At 46.3% G+C, this 19,175-nt stretch overlaps 3 protein-coding genes across 4 annotated transcripts in view; 1 reads left to right on the forward strand and 2 right to left on the reverse strand.

The window, feature by feature from the left end:
• Window positions 1-1,274, reverse strand: part of gne (glucosamine (UDP-N-acetyl)-2-epimerase/N-acetylmannosamine kinase) — a 31,297-nt gene extending 30,023 nt beyond the window's left edge. Inside the window, exon 1 of the mRNA XM_077013206.1 lies at window positions 1,125-1,274. The gene's annotated coding sequence lies outside the window, so the exon portion shown is untranslated. The remainder of the gene's footprint in view (window positions 1-1,124) is intronic.
• cplx2a (complexin 2a) lies at window positions 115-9,230 on the forward strand. 2 transcript variants are annotated; one of them, XM_077013218.1, is made up of 4 exons: window positions 115-542; window positions 1,176-1,272; window positions 7,019-7,197; window positions 8,012-9,230. In XM_077013218.1, exons 2-4 carry the CDS (start codon window positions 1,242-1,244, stop codon window positions 8,204-8,206), a joined length of 405 nt encoding a protein of 134 aa, XP_076869333.1. In that variant the 5' UTR covers window positions 115-542; window positions 1,176-1,241; the 3' UTR covers window positions 8,207-9,230. The 2 variants fall into 2 exon arrangements, with proteins under 2 accessions (XP_076869333.1, XP_076869342.1); XM_077013227.1 differs by having other exon boundaries at window positions 115-538.
• A 175-nt stretch (window positions 9,231-9,405) lies between these two features.
• tmod1 (tropomodulin 1) overlaps window positions 9,406-19,175 on the reverse strand; it is a 17,356-nt gene continuing 7,586 nt past the window's right edge. The window contains exons 5-9 of the mRNA XM_076975841.1: window positions 16,464-16,610; window positions 15,961-16,068; window positions 15,503-15,646; window positions 13,441-13,585; window positions 9,406-11,589 (exon numbers count right to left, since the gene is read on the reverse strand). Coding sequence (XP_076831956.1) covers window positions 11,531-11,589; window positions 13,441-13,585; window positions 15,503-15,646; window positions 15,961-16,068; window positions 16,464-16,610 — 603 coding nt within the window. The 3' untranslated portion in view covers window positions 9,406-11,530. The remainder of the gene's footprint in view (window positions 11,590-13,440; window positions 13,586-15,502; window positions 15,647-15,960; window positions 16,069-16,463; window positions 16,611-19,175) is intronic.

Genomic DNA, 19,175 nt, shown 5'->3' on the forward strand with positions numbered 1-19,175 from the left:
CGTTGTAAAGCACTTTGTGGCTTGTGCCTGTGAAAAGTGCTATATAAATGTATTTTACTTACTTACTTACTTACGTGCGTCATTCACACCAGACGTTAGTTGGCGCAATAGAAACGCGAGCGTGGAGTTCTGCACTCTTTAAACGTTCCGGTGTCCAGATTTCACGTGAAGGTTACCGTTAGGCTAAACTCACTGGTCACGTGAGAACGGGCTACAACGAATGGATGGATGAATATCGTAATTAGCGCGTGTCCGTCCCTGATTGACACGCGAGCGGCTCTTAAGTCCCCGCGAGGACGCCGGGCGGTTGTGGAAGGAGACGGGTGGATGTGATCCGGTGGGTTTACCGTGCACTCGCTGCAGTTCCCTCAACCGACACTGGGAAAAGTGCGGCGCGAGCAGAAAGAAAGGGCAGTGCTCGCGCTCCTGCACACACGGGGATGCTGGAAGAGAGACAGCAGCATCCTTAACCGCAGCAACCGACCAACCTCCATCTCGGGAGGACCGTGCGCCTTCTCCTGAGAACCGGCGCGCCGAGGCAGGTACCGCTTATTATCTCTCCATATCCGCTGTAGTTTTTAGCTTCACAGAGCGCGAGCTGTCCCGGTACTGGTATTGGTACTGGTACTGGTACTAAAACCAGTTCTGCGGACTTAAGAGGAAGCGCTAGAGCAGAGAGGCGCCGCTGCGGCGGGGGTTCAGCTGAGGTAATGCGCCAAGGTACCGGAGATGAAACCTCAAGTATCGTGAACAGACCGTCAAATATCTGGGTCAGCTCAGAAATGACCGATAGCTCGGCATGCGCACAGAGACTGAAATAAAAAAGCGTTGAAGTTTCACCGTGGAGCAGCATCGCTAGAGATCTGTGAGCTCGGAAAGTTCCTGAGCTCAATAAAAAGCGCTAAAGGCACCGCGAACCGCAGCGAGGTTGTAATGACTGTTAGAAAAGTGTGGGGAACGCGTTAACCTCTTTAACGGGGTGTATGTTCAGACTAGTGCACATCGTCCCACCAACCTTCATGACATTTGCTTATGACCTTTTAACGTCCTTTGCTGTGACGGCATGTCCCGAGACGCACGCAGGACGGGACGACAAGCCCACGGCATCGCGCGCGCGAACTTACGGTGAAGCGGTGAAGCGAGCGGAGCGGTCATGTCTCCCCTGTGTCCTGCAGCTCCACCTGCACGAGGATCCTGACACCCCGCCTGTGAGTCCAGCAGAGACCAGCTAGAGAACCGCCATGAATTTCGTAATGAAGGCAGCGTTGGGAGGTGAGTGTGTGTGTGTGTGTGTGTGTGTGTGTGTGTGTGTGTGTGTGTGTGTGTGTGTGTGTGTGTGTGTGAGAGTGTGTGTGTGTGTGTGTGTGTGTGTGTGTGTGTGTGTGTGTGTGGCCGAGCGGTAAAAAGTTGCGGTGAATGATTCGTGTCAGCAGTTCGGTACCGCGGCGTGCTGCGGCACCGGTGGAGACGTTTCATGAACCGCTCAACGGGAGCGTGGTGCAGCTGTCACGTGCGGTGGAGGACACAACCGCAGTGCACGCGCCTGGAGTCATTTCTGCCCCGTGCGCGCCGCACATCGATGTTGGGAAACACCGTCGCTGTCAGCAGCCTCGAGCATCGCGCGGCATCTGCTCCCGTGACAAACGTGCACGCGCTCTGATAACGAACGTGCAATCAAATAAAAACACTGAACGTGTAGACGCCGAAAATAACGTTGACGAATGTAGAAGCGTTTGGTGTGTCCGCACTGCTCACTTTCCTAACGCGCGAGCACACGACCGATCTGTTTGTCCGGTTGTGCGTGTGGCGGGCACGCGCGCGCGCGCACACGTGCTCCCGGTGATATTGCGGCGTGAATATTTGCATCAGCGCGTTTGTGGATCCTCGCGCCAGCGAGAGCGCGTGTCGGTGACGGCGGTGATGGTCCGGCGCCAGTAACCGTGATACTGCAGTGACGGACAAACCCGGGCACACCTGACCGGAGGGGTGTCAGCAGGTTTACACCCCCCACCCCGTTACAGATGATGAGCTCCTGCTGTAACGGGGTTAATTAAACCACATGTCGTGGTGTCATTATCGTTAATTCACAGAAGAACATCTGTTGTAAACGACACAAAACGACACTAAACGGCGCGGTCCGGTCGGCACGGCGCCTATTTCAACACAGACACCGTGCATGCAGCCGTCTGGGTTTAAACCAGCTCTCACATAAGGACAGAATAAAGTACAAACACTCCGTGTCTCTCCAGATCCGTCACATACAGCCTCGTTTCGCTGAGTACGCAGAAACAGAAGAACAGAATCAGCGCGGGAGGTTCTGCCTTTAGTCCTACTTCACCTCTTTTCTCAAGATAGTTCTACCATTCCCTCTTATTTTTGGCGAGGCCTCACGGGTTTGCACCCAAGCGAGCAAACGCAGCACAGAAGAGTGAGAGAAAGACTTCAGGTATGTGGGTGAGGCACACCCCGTTGGGCCTGACTGACTTTGTGAAGTGAGCTCGTGCTTAAGGCCTGTACGCGTGCACTTTGTGCGGACCTCGTGCGTTTGGCGCTGCACTGCGCAAAAACGCACCGGACATCACAAAAGTCCACCGTGACTTCTTGGCCACGCCGTCATTACGCTGCTGTGCTCTCGTTTGGACGAATGAATAGAGCTAACCAAGATGGTAACCCTAACCCTAGTGTAAAACAGGAAATACACACCACACTTGAGATTTCTCACGCGACGCTCACTTCAGTAAAGACGCGGCTTAACTCTCCCGAACCGATTATCTGTGGGTTACTGGGCTGGTTAGAGATGGAGCGCCACCGTGAGGCCGAACAGCAGGAGATAAACCCGGTCAGCGTGCTGAAGGGAAGCTCCTTTCATTGAAATGTGATTAATATCGCAGTGAATACATGGCGCGTGCTCATAGGTTCTCTTCTTAAAATGCGTCCTGAACGTCAACCGTCGCGCGTCGTGCTTTATAAACGAGTATTTTCTGCTGAGTCTTACGAATGAATAAAACGGCAGTTAATAATGCTCGTCCTGCAGAGGTTAGTTACGGCACTTAATATGACATGGAATGAATATTTCCCTTTATGGAAAAAGAATGTATTTAAAAATAAAAGCCAATCTTTTATTCGGGCCTATCAAATCCAGAGAAGAACTTCTACACTCCCGCCCCTGAGCGGAGCAAACCAGCCAGCCTATAAATCTGATGAGGCGTTGCAGGAGTCAGAGGTCACTGCAGACCTCAGGCCTTCTGGAGAGGAACGTACAGATGAAACCTCTCCACAGTGAAAGAGTGGAGATGTAACAGCAATAATTCACACTATATACAGAGTGTAAAAATCTGTTTGACCTGATAACAACTCGTCCTGCTAGGAAACATAACATCACCGTAAAAAAAACACAATATTCTCAAAACGGTCTGCATGACAATGTGCTACACTCATGGCTGACTGACAAAAATGTACGCTTGAAGATGCATGAATTAATAATTAATAATAATTAATGTCACACTGCACTAATCTGGTGCCGAGTGAGAGAGTGTGTGTGAGAGTGAGAGAAAGTGAGCGTGTGTGTGTGAGAGAGAAAGTGTGTGTGAGAGTTTGTGAGAGTGAGAGTGTGAGAGTAAGAGTGTGAGAGTGTGTGTGTGAGAGAGAAAGTGTGTGTGAGAGTGAGAGAGAGTGTGTGTGTGAGAGAAAGTGTGTGAGAGTGAGAGAGTGTGTGTGAGAGAATGTGTGTGAGAGGGTGTGAGAGTGAGAGTGTGTGAGAGAGAGAAAGTGTGTGAGAGCGTGCGAGAGTGAGAGAGTGTGACAGTGAGAGTGTGTGTGAGAGTGAGAGTGTGTGAGAGAGAGAAAGTGTGTGAGAGCGTGCGAGAGTGAGAGTGTGTGAGAGAGTGTGAGAGTGATGCCATTAGAAGGGAATTCTATAATAAAGTAATGAGCATCTCCCCTGAGTTCCAGCACTGCAGTGACACTGAGACACTTCCATACATATTAAGAGAGAAGAGTGAACTGATCACACACACACCACCATATGTGTCATAATAATAATAATAATAATTATTATTATTAGTATTATTATTACTATTATTATTATTATTATTATTATTAGCACCAGTGAGAACAAACAAACATGATTATTAAACAACCAGTGAGGACAAACATGATTATTAAACAACCAGTGAGGACAAACATGATTATTAAACAACCAGTGAGAACAAACAAACATGATTATTAAACAACCAGTGAGGACAATCAAACATGATTATTAAACAACCAGTGAGAACAATCAAACATGATTATTAAACAACCAGTGAGGACAATCAAACATGATTATTAAACAACCAGTGAGGACAATCAAACATGATTATTAAACAACCAGTGAGAACAAACAAACATGATTATTAAACAACCAGTGAGAACAATCAAACATGATTATTAAACAACCAGTGAGAACAAACAAACATGCTTATTAAACAACCAGTGAGAACAATCAAACATGATTATTAAACAACCAGTGAGAACAATCAAACATGATTATTAAACAACCAGTGAGGACAATCAAACATGATTATTAAACAACCAGTGAGAACAAACAAACATGATTATTAAACAACCAATGAGAACAATCAAACATGATTATTAAACAACCAGTGAGGACAATCAAACATGATTATTAAACAACCAGTGAGGACAAACATGATTATTAAACAACCAGTGAGGACAAACATGATTATTAAACAACCAGTGAGAACAATCAAATATGATTATTAAACAACCAGTGAGAACAATCAAACATGATTATTAAACAACCAGTGAGGACAAACACGATTATTAAACAACCAGTGAGGACAAACATGATTATTAAACAACCAGTGAGAACAAACAAACATGATTATTAAACAACCAGTGAGGACAATCAAACATGATTATTAAACAACCAGTGAGAACAATCAACCATGATTATTAAACAAACAGTGAGGACAATCAAACATGATTATTAAACAACCAGTGAGAACAATCAAACATGATTATTAAACAACCAGTGAGGACAAACATGATTATTAAACAACCAGTGAGAACAATCAAACATGATTATTAAACAACCAGTGAGAACAATCAAACATTATTATTAAACAACCAGTGAGGACAAACAAACATGATTATTAAACAACCAGTGAGGACAAACATGATTATTAAACAACCAGTGAGAACAAACAAACATGATTATTAAACAACCAGTGAGAACAATCAAACATGATTATTAAACAACCAGTGAGAACAATCAAACATGATTATTAAACAAACAGTGAGAACAATCAAACATGATTATTAAACAACCAGTGAGAACAAACATGATTATTAAACAGCCAGTGAGAACAATCAAACATGATTATTAAACAACCAGTGAGGACAATCAAACATGATTATTAAAAAACCAGTGAGAACAAACAAATATGATTATTAAACAACCAGTGAGAACAATCAAACATGATTATTAAACAACCAGTGAGAACAATCAAACATGATTATTAAACAACCAGTGAGAACAAACAAACATGATTATTAAACAACCAGTGAGAACAAACATGATTATTGATTATTAAATATTTAGAAATCATTTAGGCTATTTTTACTTTTTCTTTTCTTTATTGATTAGTAATCTGTAAACAACAAACTTTCTAGTGCTATATTCCAACCTATAACTCTATAATACTCTATAAAGTCTATAATACTGTCTCTCTCTTATCTTTGTTATCTTTATAACAACGTGCTTTCTGTTAATATGATTATTAAACAACCAGTGAGAACAATCAAACATGATTATTAAACAACCAGTGAGAACAAACAAATATGATTATTAAACAACCAGTGAGAACAATCAAACATGATTATTAAACAACCAGTGAGAACAATCAAACATGATTATTAAACAACCAGTGAGAACAAACAAACATGATTATTAAACAACCAGTGAGAACAAACATGATTATTGATTATTAAATATTTAGAAATCATTTAGGCTATTTTTACTTTTTCTTTTCTTTATTGATTAGTAATCTGTAAACAACAAACTTTCTAGTGCTATATTCCAACCTATAACTCTATAATACTCTATAAAGTCTATAATACTGTCTCTCTCTTATCTTTGTTATCTTTATAACAACGTGCTTTCTGTTAACTGCTTTGACAACAGTTTATTTTTATTACATTCATGCCAATAAAGCATTGTTGAATAAAACTTAATTGAGAGAGAGAGAGTGAGAAGGAGTGAGAGAGTGAGAGAGAGAGTGAGAGAGAGAATAAGAGAGTGAGAGCGAGTGAGAGAGACCTGAGCATGTTTCCCATTACAGAGAGACTGATGGCAGTGGAAGATACACAAGTGAACTTCATCTCACAGCAAAATGTTAACAATATTTCACCACACGCGCACGTTCATGACAGTATTTCACTACACGTGCACGTTCATGACAGTGTTTCACTACACGTGCACGTTCATGACAGTATTTCTCTACATGTGCACATTCATGACAGTATTTCACTAAACGCGCACGTTCATGACAGTATTTCACTACACGTGCACGTTTATGACAGTATTTCAATAAATGTGCATGTTCATGACAGTATTTCACTACACGTGAACGTTTATGACAGTATTTCAATAAACGTGCATGTTCATGACAGTATTTCACTACACGCGCACGTTCATGACAGTATTTCACTACACGTGCACGTTCATGACAGTATTTCACTACACGTGCACATTTATGACAGTATTTCAATAAACGTGCATGTTCATGACAGTATTTCACTACACGTGCACGTTTATGACAGTATTTCAATAAACGTGCATGTTCATGACAGTATTTCACTACACGTGCACGTTTATGACAGTATTTCAATAAACGTGCATGTTCATGACAGTATTTCACTACACGTGCACGTTTATGACAGTATTTCAATAAACGTGCACGCTCCTGGGTGCCTCCATCTGTGGTAACAGAGCAGTTGTGGGTGTGGTGTGAAGGGGGGCCCCCCGACGTAGGTAAGATGCTGGGTGGAGAGGAGGACAAGGACCCCGAGGCGGAGAAGGAGAAGGAGGAGGAGAGACAGGAAGCACTGCGGCAGCAGGAGGAGGAGAGGAAGGAGAAATACGCCAAGATGGAGGCCGAACGGGAGGTCATGAGGCAGGGCATCAGGGACAAGGTGAGTGCTACAGGCAGCAGGTGGGAGTGCAGCAGCTCCGTTGGTGAGGAAGCAGCCCGTGTTCAGGCTGACTGAGAGCTCAAAGGACGGACACCACTAGTCTAACACCTAAGAGACCATCACAAGGTTTTCAACCTTCTGGATGCTTCTGCTTACAAGCACACAAGTCGAAACTTTAAAAACAGACACGAATGCTCAATGTGACGTGAGCATAAGGTAAAATCGGTCATACTGTAAACAATGACACGGACCTCAGAGCTCCAGCAGAGAGAAGGTGCTACACTCCAGAAATTCAGTGCCAAAGTCAGATCAGTTGTGTTAGCAGTGTTAGCAGTGTAGTTCAGCTGTGAATGAACCAGGAAGCAATTCAGGGACTTCCGGCATGGTGTTTGTGTTTACCATGTTTTCTGTGTTTTCTATATGTTGTGTTTTCGTGTTTGACGTGTTTCCTCTGTGTGTTGTGTTTATGTTGGCATGTTTCCTGTGTGTGTTGTGTTTATGTTGGCATGTTTCCTGTGTGTGTTGTGTGTTTGTCTTCGGCATGTTTCCCATGTGTGCCATGTTCCCACGTGTGTGCCTTGTTCCCATGTGTGGCATGTTCCCACGTGTGCTGTGTTCCCGTGTGTGTGGCACGTTCCCACGTGTGCTGTGTTCCCGCATGTGTGGCATGTTCCCACGTGTGCTGTGCCCCCATGTGTGCCGTGTTCCCACGTGTGCTGTGTTCCCGCGTGTCCCCACATGTGTCGTGTTCCCGCGTGTGCCGTGTTCCCACGTGTGCCGTGTTCCCACGTGTGCCGTGTTTCCTGCCTGTCAGTACGGCCTGAAGAAGAAGGAGGTGGCAGAGGCGGAGGCACAGGCTGCCATGGACGCGGCGAGTGAAGGGAGTCTGACACGCCCCAAGAAGGCGGTGCCATCTGGCTGTGGAGATGAAGACGAGGAAGAGGAGAGCATCATGGATACGGTGATGAAGTTCCTCCCTGGACCGCTGCAGGACATGCTGAAGAAGTAACTTGCTGCCTCGCGCAGATTTAGGTGTCATTACAATTTCAATGTGTGCTTCCACTTTCGACCAGAAGAGGGCGCAAAACTGCAGAACCTCACATGACAACACCATCCTTAATTCAGCGTTTTGATTTGTAAATACACTTAGCAGCTGATTGTAGATGAGAGAGGAGTGTAGAGGCTCCAGAATATAAGCCATATCTGATCTTCAAAGGGAAATCCCGAACCTTCACGTTCGTACGTCGTCTCGTCGGTAAGCTACAGTGTATGCATGAAATGTGGTTTACTAGCCTGTCTGGAATCGTCTGTCTGTAGGACTTTCTGTATCTGTCTGAATGTTATTTATCTAACATCACTGCTTTCTGCCTCATTCTGGCACCGCTGCTGTGAGCAGAGACTTCACGCACGTTTCCACTGTGTATGCTGTGTATGCTAAAACCATCACCCTGTTATGGGGGGGAGGAGGTCAGACATACAGAACGAGTTTCATATTCTCTTTATGTGCATTTCTGAACACAGAATTCGTTTGGGCTTCAAATTAAACTCAGTGAAACACATTTGGGTCACATGACCCCTCCACAGTGTAGAAACGAGAGCCATTTTCTCAAGTTTAGAAAACAAGTCAACATTCTAGGCTGGTGGTGTCCAGACGGAGGCTGAACGTTTGTTAAATCGTGGAGTTGTGCCAGGTGAGGCGGAGGGTTTCAGGGCGGAGATGGAACTGCACTCTACGTCCTCTGGTCTGGAACTCCGCAAGACTTTTCTGCACTGTGTTTAGGAACATTTTCAGCAATAAAAATTTCTGCTTGTGAGCAGTGGGGATTAAAATGTGAGGAGAGGGCAGTGGTGAGACAGAGGGAATCAGCAGTGATGACATTAATGCAATACAACCCATACGCCCATCAGTCATGTACGGTCACCGTGCCCCCAGCTCTATGTGTGTGTCTTTCACTTGTGCTTTTAATGACTGGTTTAAAAACACTAATGTATTTGTGTCGGTTAATACCATTAAACACAGCCCTAAAAATCTGTTTCACAAAAGGTGTCCTACTGAATACGTTCTGAACTACTGCCATATGTGTGTTCTGTTCTGCTCTCTAAAGCACCTTGAAATAATGCAGTGGCCACAAGGGGTCACTGTTGCCACCCCCCCCCCCCCCCCCCCCCCCAATTACATAAACAGATGCAAAGACCATCAACACAAGATGACAATTGCACACAACTCCAATCTTTATTAAGTCAAAAATACAGCAGTAAGGTGACCTGACATGACCTTACACTGGGAGATTAACAGCAACCTTGCACAAGTGTGTTTCCCAGTGCAGTCTGTGGAGCGAGGCGCCACCCAGTGGACAACACGGCACACTGCACATCAGAGGTCTTCCACTCCAGATCCAGTCCTGGGTTTCCTTATGGCTGTTGGTTAACTGATATCACAGCACACAGGGATCTCAATCCCCGCCCTCCCTGTTCCTGGACTTACAGCCTCCCTTAGCACCAGGTGCTGAATCAGCCAATTACATCCACCCCAGTTAACCAGCCCTCATTACAAAATCCTGGACTGGAGTGTGGATCCGGACTTGAAAAATCTTTAATTAAAATGATACAGTCTAGTGGTCTGTAGCAATTATAACACAGCAGGGTAGAGAACGGCTTAGACAGCCACTTACTACAGAGGACTACAGCAAAGTGTAGCGTTCTGGGGGTGTAGCAGAGTAAGGTGGAGTATACCCAAGTCTGGATGACAAATGAGTATAGTGGAGTATATCCTGAGTTACACCTCGTCCCCCAGCGCACCACACAGGACTGTGTGGACTCTCTCCGTGTGCCCCTGCGTCCTGAGGCCCGACCCAGTACCCAGAACCCCTCAGAGCATCTGCACCGCACCAACGCTCACGGCTACGTTTAATCAATTCTACTGTCAGGTTATGACTGTACACCTGAGAGAGAGAGAGAGAGAGAGAGAGGGAGAGAGAGAGAGAGAGAGGGAGAGAGGGAAAGAGAGAGAGAGAGAAGAGAGGGAGAGGTAGAGAGAGAGGGAGAGAGGGAGAGAGAAGAGAGAGAGGGAGAGAGAGAGAGGGAGAGAGAGAGAAGAGAGAGAGGGAGTGGGAGAGAGAGAGAGGGAGAGAGAGAGGGAGAGAGAGAGGGAGGGAGAGAGGGAGGGAGAGAGAGGGAGAGAGAGAGAAGAGAGAGGGAGGGAGAGAGAGAAGAGAGAGGGAGAGAGAGAGGGGGAGAGGGAAGCTAGAGGGGGGAGAGGGAAGCTGGAGGGGGGAGAGGGAGGAAAAAGAGAAAGAGGATGGAGGGGAGGAGGGAGAGAGAGAAACAGAGGATGGAGGGGGAGAGAGAGAGGGAAGCTGGAGGGGGAGAGGGAGAGAGAAACAGGGGGGAGAGAGATAGAGGCGATGGAGAGACAAGGAGGGCGGAGACTAAAAGAACACCTCCCTACATGTAGGACAACACTACTATGGAACTTAAATAAGAGGACAGGAGAAACACTGATGTACAACACTGTGCCACATCTTTATGTAAACACCACTGAGGTGTTTCCACACTTACTAACGGTGTACAGAGAACACGTTAACAGACCACACACGGAAAACCAGGAACTGAACACATCCACTCTCAAAATAAAATCACAAGTATATCTGTGTGTGTGTGTGTGTGTAACTGTGATCCAGACAGAGCGGGCGTAGCACAGCCCTGAGGAAACCCTGCTGGTACTGGTGTTAGAATAGAATAGAATAGAATAGAATAGAATAAAACTTTATTGTTCTGCCGAAGCAGAAAATTTTTTCTTTGGTTTCACCACCAAAGACCACTGGTGGTACTGGTGGTACTGGTGTGGAGCACCATAAGGGTTGGTGGAGAAATCAGCACGTCTGAACCCTCTTGATCAGCATGTCATTATTTACTGTAATGGCTGACAGGAGAGTGAAGGTGAGAAATGTTCAGTGACTAGTCTCAAGATGATCTCAGCATCTTACTCATGAGAATTCCATGAGACCTGCATATTTACTGTATTTTATATCTCAGCGATTTTGTGTTATATGTTAAATTAATACATTATATAGTTTAGGATCTGTACATGTTCAAGGGTACCAGCTATAATGGGAAACACTCTGTGTTATGATCCTCAGAGTCTCACAGATCCTGGAAGACTTGAGCATTTCGTCTAGTACCACAGTGTTCCAAACGTGTGTGTGTGTGTGTGTGTGTGTGTAGAAAGTGCAGTGAGACATTATGGACACCAGAGACATCAGGAAGAAGAGAAGACATGGGCTGCTGTACACCTCTAGACCAGAAGAGGGCGCCATCACTGCCGCACTCCCTGCTACACGTCTGTCCGACATTTTGGGAAGAAGGGGCCTTCTTCAAGCCTTCTCTTTCTGACTGCAGTTAGACACCAGGACGGGGGTGGGGAAGAGAGAAACAGGGTTTTAACCAGTGTGTGAATATAAAAACAACATTATAACAGTCCTCAGAAAGACAACGTTCTGCACCGCGGGAAGCAAACAGCACCAAGGAGGAGACACACAGGCGGAGGATGAGAGACCAGTGCTATGGCAACAGACAAAGAGTCTCAGCCTGAAGACACAGATGTCCTCAGGAAGCCTGGAGGACAGAATGTTGGAAAAAGGAGTCTCTCACACACACACACACAACGAACACCGTGTGCAGGAAAGCCATGCTCCAGAAGACACAGTTAACCAAGCCTGGGCGCAGGGCAGACGAAGCCTGGCCACGCCCACGCCCACATTAGCATAACTGCATGCAGATTAGCATGTTCACCATCTCGTTCTAGCTCGACCTGTCTAGAAAGTACACTGACCTGAGGACAGGTGTCAGTCCACAACTACTCAGTACAGTTAGTGCTCAGTACTCAGTACAGTTAGTGCTCAGTACTCAGTACAGTTAGTGCTCAGTACTCAGTACAGTTAGTGCTCAGTACTCAGTACAGTTAGTGTTCAGTAGTTAGAATTGCTGTAAGTGCAACACATTTGTCTGATATTCAACTACACGTAACAACAACGTGTAACTAATCAATGTAAACTCGTAAGCTGCAAATGAAGGTTGTGCAGACACATTTGTTCAAATAACACCGTGATTCCACTCCCAAAGCTCATTGCAACTGATGGCCACTAGATTAATCTGCATTTTGGGGATTTTTTTTTGTGATCTGGAAATGGTTTGAGGAATTCCAGGACCAAAAGATTGAGACCAGAATGTTGCCAACAGAACTAACACTAGTGCTAACGCTTACCTTGCTAACGCTTAGATTGCTAACGCTTAGCTTGCTACCGCTTAGATTGCTAACGCTTGCTAACACTAAGGTTTTAGGACCTACACCAGGAGCCAAGGTGAGCAGGTGTAGTTGTGGCTCTGCTAAGAGAAGGAAATGGAAGTGAAGCAGTGAAGACAGGAAGGAGGAAGTCAGAGCGAAGGAGAGGCGGAGCATCAGATTTAAAAGGGGCCGTCCTTTTACTTGGGTTTGGAAGAGAACTTGAACTTTCTACAGAAGGCTCTCTCCAGCTCGGGCACGGACAGGGCGAAGGTAACGACACCGTCAGAGTCTGACCGAACCACACGCACTGCAATCAGTTACAAACACACACACACAGCAACGCATCATCACACACACACTGCAGTAAACACACCACATGCTCACTGTGATTAATACTCATCACCTCCAAGACTCATCACATAACTACTCAACACAAACACACAAAAAAGGGACAAAACTCCTCATGGTGTGTGTGCGTGTGTGTATGTGCATGTGTGTGTGTGTATATAGGTGTGTGCGCAAGCATGCGTGTGTGTGTGTATGCATGTGTGCGTGTGTATATGTGTATATATGTGTGCGTGTGTATATGTGTATATATGTGTGTGTGTGTGTGTGTATATATATATGTGTGTGTGTGTATATGTGTGTGTGTGTGTATATGTGTGTGTGTGTATATGTGTGTGTGTGTATATGTGTGTGTGTGTATATGTGTATATGTGTGTGTGTGTGTATATATATATGTGTGTGTGTGTGTATATATATATATGTGTGTGTGTGTGTGTGTGTATATGTATGTGTGTGTATATATGTATGTGGGTGTGTATATATGTGTGTGTATATATGTGTGTGTATATATATATGTATGTGAGTGTGTGTGTGTGTATATATGTATGTGTGTGTGTATATATATATGTATGTGTGTGTGTGTGTATATATGTGTGTGTGTGTGTGTGTGTTACCCAGGTCATTGTTGTACATCATGGCGTTGGAGGAGCGTAGTCGTGGTCCCTGCTGGGTGAAGTGATATCCAAACTTCAGCAAAGTGCTGTTCTTCTCCAACATGCTGGCAATCTCCATTTCTACCTTATTCCCTAGGGGTTGGCTCTATCACACACACACACACACGCACACATGCGGTGGGTGGATGTTAGGGGTGGGAATCGTTTACTATATCACGATTTGATTCCGATTTTGGGGGCCACAATTCAATTCAAAATCGATTTTCGATTCAAAAAACGATTCGATTTATATAAATTTCTGCTTAAGTCTATAAAATCTGCATGATCTACTACAGTCTGCTTTGCAAGACAGAATGACAAATACAGAAAATAAAGTGTCTTTCACATTTAATTAAAAAAAATAATGTGCTTTGGTAAAATAAAATGCTTTTTGTTGTTACCAAAATTCTTGAGCTTCATTTTACAAGCTGTCAGGGCTGGCTCGGATGCAGTTCCCCCAGCCGTGGCTAGGGGCACCAGAGTCAGTCCCAGACTATACTGGCGTACGTTCTCAGCCAGTGTCTGCTTTCTCTGTGATTGCTTCTCGTTTGAAGGTGTCTCGCCACCTCTCTGTTATGCTTTCTCTTTACTTATTTGAGTATCTATCTCCATTTCCTCCATCTGTTTTGAAACATTGTCCCAGAACTTGCTGCGTAAAGTCTCGCGTAATTTTGTAATTACGTAATGCGACTTAGAATCAATTTTGGGACATTTAAAACAGATTCTGAATCGTAGTAAATGAGAATCGATTTTTGATATATGAATCGATTTTTTGAGACACCTCTAGTGGATGTGTGTGTAAGCGTTGGTGGTGTGTGGAGGTGTGTGTGTGTGTGTGTCGGTGGTGGGCGGAGGTGTGTGTGTCGGTGGTGGGTGGAGGTGTGTGTGTGTGCGTTGGTGGTGGGCGGAGGTGTGTGTGTGTGTGTGTATGCGTTGGTGGTGTGTGGAGGTGTGTGTGTGTGTGTGTGTGTCGGTGGTGGTGTGCGGAGGTGTGTGTGTGTGTGTGTGTGTCGGTGGTGGTGTGCGGAGGTGTGTGTGTCGGTGGTGGGCGGAGGTGTGTGTGTCGGTGGTGGGCGGAGGTGTGTGTGTGTGTCGGTGGTGGGCGAAGGTGTGTGTGTGTTGCTGGTGGGCGGAGGTGTGTGTGTGTTGCTGGTGGGCGGAGGTGTGTGTGTGTTGGTGGTGGGTGGAGGTGTGTGTGTGTTGGTGGTGGGTGGAGGTGTGTGTGTGTTGCTGGTGGGTGGAGGTGTGTGTGTGTGTTGCTGGTGGGTGGAGGTGTGTGTGTATGTTGCTGGTGGGTGGAGGTGTGTGTGTGTGTGTTGGTGGTGGGTGGAGGTGTGTGTGTGTGTTGGTGGTGGTGGGTGGAGGTGTGTGTGTGTGTGTTGGTGGTGGGTGGAGGTGTGTGTGTGTGTTGGTGGTGGTGGGTGGAGGTGTGTGTGTGTTGGCGGTGAGTGGAGGTGTGTGTGTGTTGGCGGTGGGTGGAGGTGTGTGTGTGTGTGTTGGTGGTGGGTGGAGGTGTGTGTGTGTGTGTTGGTGGTGGGTGGAGGTGTGTGTGTGTGTTGGTGGTGGTGGGTGGAGGTGTGTGTGTGTTGGCGGTGAGTGGAGGTGTGTGTGTGTTGCTGGTGGGTGGAGGTGTGTGTGTGTGTTGCTGGTGGGTGGAGGTGTGTGTGTATGTTGCTGGTGGGTGGAGGTGTGTGTGTGTGTGTTGGTGGTGGGTGGAGGTGTGTGTGTGTTGGTGGAGGTGTGTGTGTGTGTGTTGGTGGTGGTGGGTGGAGGTGTGTGTGTGTTGGCGGTGGGTGGAGGTGTGTGTGTGTTGGCGGTGGGTGGAGGTGTGTGTGTGTTGGCGGTGGGTGGAGGTGTGTGTGTGTTGGTGGTGGGTGGAGGTGTGTGTGTGTTGGTGGTGGGTGGAGGTGTGTGTGTGTTGGTGGTGGGTGGAGGTGTGTGTGTGTTGGCGGTGGGTGGAGGTGTGTGTGTGTTGGTGGTGGGTGGAGGTGTGTGTGTGTGTTGGTGGTGGGTGGAGGTGTACCTGGTTATCAATCTTGAGCTCCTGCAGGGTGGTGTTGTGCTGAAGTGCCTCCACCAGTGCAATGACTCCAGCTCCTGTGATGAAGTTTGACTCCACATTGAGACTCCTCAGAGTGGAATTGACCCGCAGCATATCGGCTAATGCCTGCACACACGCACATGCACGCGCACGCACGCACGCACGCACGCACACACACACACACACACACGCATGCACGCACGCACACACGTTAAGGAAGAGCTTATATTTGCACTTATATTTAAGTGTTTTTGCATGTGCAGTGTTTATGTTGTCGTGCATGGATGTACACACAGAAAAACACCAAAATACTGCACCAAGCTTAACATATAGAGACTCACAGGACTAATCAATGTGTGTATAATGTGTACGTGTGTATGGCATGTGTGTGTGTGTGTATGGCATGTGTGTGTGTGTGTGTGTGTGTGTGTGAGACTCACAAAGGCAACAGGATCGTTACTACGAGTTCCCACAATGCTGAGCTTCTCCACAACCGTGTTGTCCTTCAGGGCTTGTGCGTAGGTCTTTAGAGTGGTGATGGGGATGTTCTACAACACCACAACACAAGTGGCTTACAGCCCAAACACACACACCTCCTCCACATATACACACCACCCACACATACCACCCACACCTCCACCCCATATACACACCACCCACACATACCTCATACAGTATATACCACCAACACACACTATAACCACATTACAGAGACTGACCTCCACAGTGTGTGTTTGTGTGTATGTGTGCGTGTGTGTGTGTGTGTGTGTGTATGTGTGTGTGTGTGTGTGTGTGAGGAGCACCCTGACACAGAGTGTAACCTCTTGAATGTGCCTCTGTCTCAGTCTCTTTGGACCGCGACCTGGCTGTGCTAGCTGCTCTGGAGAAGCGTGTGTGCTAAAGGCCGGACTGTGCGGAGTGTCTCTGTGTGTTTGAGCAGCACCTTAATGTTGTTGAGGTTGACCTCCACCAGGTCTGGGTCATTGATCTTCACTCTCTCCAACGTTTCCTCTACGTCAGTGTCGTTGGGCTGCTCGTCTGGAACTCGCTTATATTGTGCACACTGGATCACACCTAACCAATCAGGAAGCTACATTACACATTTACGGCATTTAGCAGACGCTCCAGAACGACTTACAAAGTGCTTTGCTTCTGATCACAGAATACATCCTAGGTAATAGTACGGATAGGCCAGAATTCAAGACACCATTGAGTCAGACTACTACTAAACTACAGGAGTCAGTATCATTACCTAGTGTTTTGCAAGTTAGACATTTGCCAAGAAGCACACATAACCATAGACAGACATACAATTTAAGAACAAAGGCAAGTGGTATCTGCTGAGTTAGTGCTCTGGTAAGAACTCAACAAACAGGTGGGTCTTCAGTCTACGCTTGAAGATAGCAATAGACTCTGCAGTCCTAGCAGCTAATGGAAGATCGTTCCACCATCTTGGAGCCAGGACGGAGAATAGTCTGGAGCTTTGCCTTCCATGAGACTTTAAGCATGGAGTTTCAAATCAAGCCAAGCTTGAGGTTCTAAGTGTTCGCTGTACAGATCGGCTTTTTACCATGGACATCATGTAGGGAGGGGCCAGTCCATTTTTGGCTTTGTAAGCAAGCATCAAAGTGCCGCTACTGGAAGCCAGTGAAGAGAGCGTAGTAGAGGAGTCACATGTGAGAACTTGGGGAGATTGAAGACCAGTCGTGCTGCAGCATTCTGAATTAGTTGTAGAGGTCTGATGACCCGTAGAGGAAGACCTGCAAGTAGGGAATTACAGTAGTCCAGCTTAGAGATTACTAGAGACTGCACAAGCACTTGAGTAGCTTCCTGTGAAATGAAGGGTCGTATTCTCCGTATGTTGCAGAGGAGAAATCTGCAGGATTTGGTCAGCTTTGAAACGTGTTGAGAAGGACAACTCATTGTCCAACGTTACACCCAGGCTTCGAGCAGTTTCTGATGGTGTTAACAAGGTGTTCTCAAAGGAAACTGTGAGGTCGTTGTGTGGGTTTGGGGTTCCTGGAATGTACAAAAGCTCAGTTTTGCTAGGGTTGAGCTTCAAGTGGTGAGCAGTCATCTATGAAGCAATATCTGCCAAGCATGCCGAGCTATGCATAGAGACCTGGGTGTCAGAATGAGGGAAGGAAAGAATTAGCTGGGTGTCATCAGCATAACAATGATAATAGAAACCATGAGACAAAATAATGTCACCAAGGGAACGAGTATATAAAGAGAAGAGAAGAGGGCCTAGGACCGAGCCTTGGGGGACACCAGTGGAAAGTTTACATGGATTGGATGTAGATCCTCTCCATGTTACCTGATAGGAAAGGTCTTCAAGATATGACTGGAACCATTTACAAGCAGAGCCAGTCACACCTAGGCTAGAAAGAACAGAGAGGAGGATGTTGTGGCTGACAGTGTCAAAGGCTGCAGAAAGATCTAGAAGAATTAAAACTGATGATAGCTTGTTAACCTTGGCAGCATGGAGCGTGTCCGTCACTGCTTTGAGGGCAGTTTCTGTTTAGTGTGCCGGTTTGAAGCCAGACTGATTAGGATCATGGAGTTGGTTCTGGGTGAGGAAGAGAGATAATTGGTCATAGACTGCTCGCTCCAGAGTTTTTGATAGAAAAGAAAGAAGTGATACTGGTCTGTAGTTCATGTCAGAGGTGTCAAGTGTTGCTTTTTTCAAGATTGGTACCACCCTTGCCATCTTGAACACGGTAGGCACATGACCCAAAACTAAGGAGTTGTTGATGATTGCCGAGATGAACGGAAGGAGATCTTTTTGACATATTCTGGAAAAGAGTGGAAGGAATTGGATCCAGTGGGCATGTAGTAGGATTGCTAGAAGTCAGAAGTTGATGTATCTTGTCTGAGGAGAGAGGGGAGAAAGAAGCCAAGGAGTTGAGTGTTGGGTTGGAGATACTAGTAGGAAGGTTGGGAGCTGGGGAGAAGGACTGACGGACTGCTGCAATCTTCTCTTCAAAGACGATGACAAAATCCTCAGGTGTGAGAGAGGATGGAGGAGGGGGTGAGGGAGGGTTAAGGAGTGAAGAAAAAAATACTGAATAGCTTGCATGGGTTGGATGAAGATGATTCAAATTTCTTTCTGTAGTAGGCCGACTTTGCTGATGTGACTTCCAGTGAGAACTTTAAAAGGAGAGATTGATACGAGCGGAGGTCTGAATCTAGGCGACTTCTCTTCCACCTCCTCTCTGCAGTTCTTAGATCTCTCCTGTGGCTGCGAAGCACTTCAGTTAGCCAGGGGGTGGATGGAACAGATCTCTTAAGTCTGGGGGAGGGGAGGACACAGAAGATTGATGGATGAAGAGAGCGTAGAGAGGAAAGTATCAGTAATTGTGTCCAGCGAGAGAAAAGACAGACAATTCTGATGAGGAAGGGAGGACAAAATAGTGGCAGCAAGGGTTGAGGGATTGATGGAGCGCAAACTTGGGTGAAAGTAAGAAGAATGTACAGGGGAAGTGTGAGTGGAGATGGCAGGGAGGGGGAAAGAAAAGGATAGAAGGTGATGGTCTGACAGGTGGAGTGGGGGTGACTGTGATGTCCGATGTTCCAGTGTCTCGTGTAAAGACCAGGTCCAGAATGTTGCCTGCTCTATGAGTCGCAGTGGATGGGTTGAAGGTGAGGTCAAATG

This window comes from Brachyhypopomus gauderio, chromosome 1 (assembly GCF_052324685.1).
Source record: "Brachyhypopomus gauderio isolate BG-103 chromosome 1, BGAUD_0.2, whole genome shotgun sequence".
NCBI classification, from domain to species: Eukaryota; Metazoa; Chordata; class Actinopteri; order Gymnotiformes; family Hypopomidae; genus Brachyhypopomus; species Brachyhypopomus gauderio.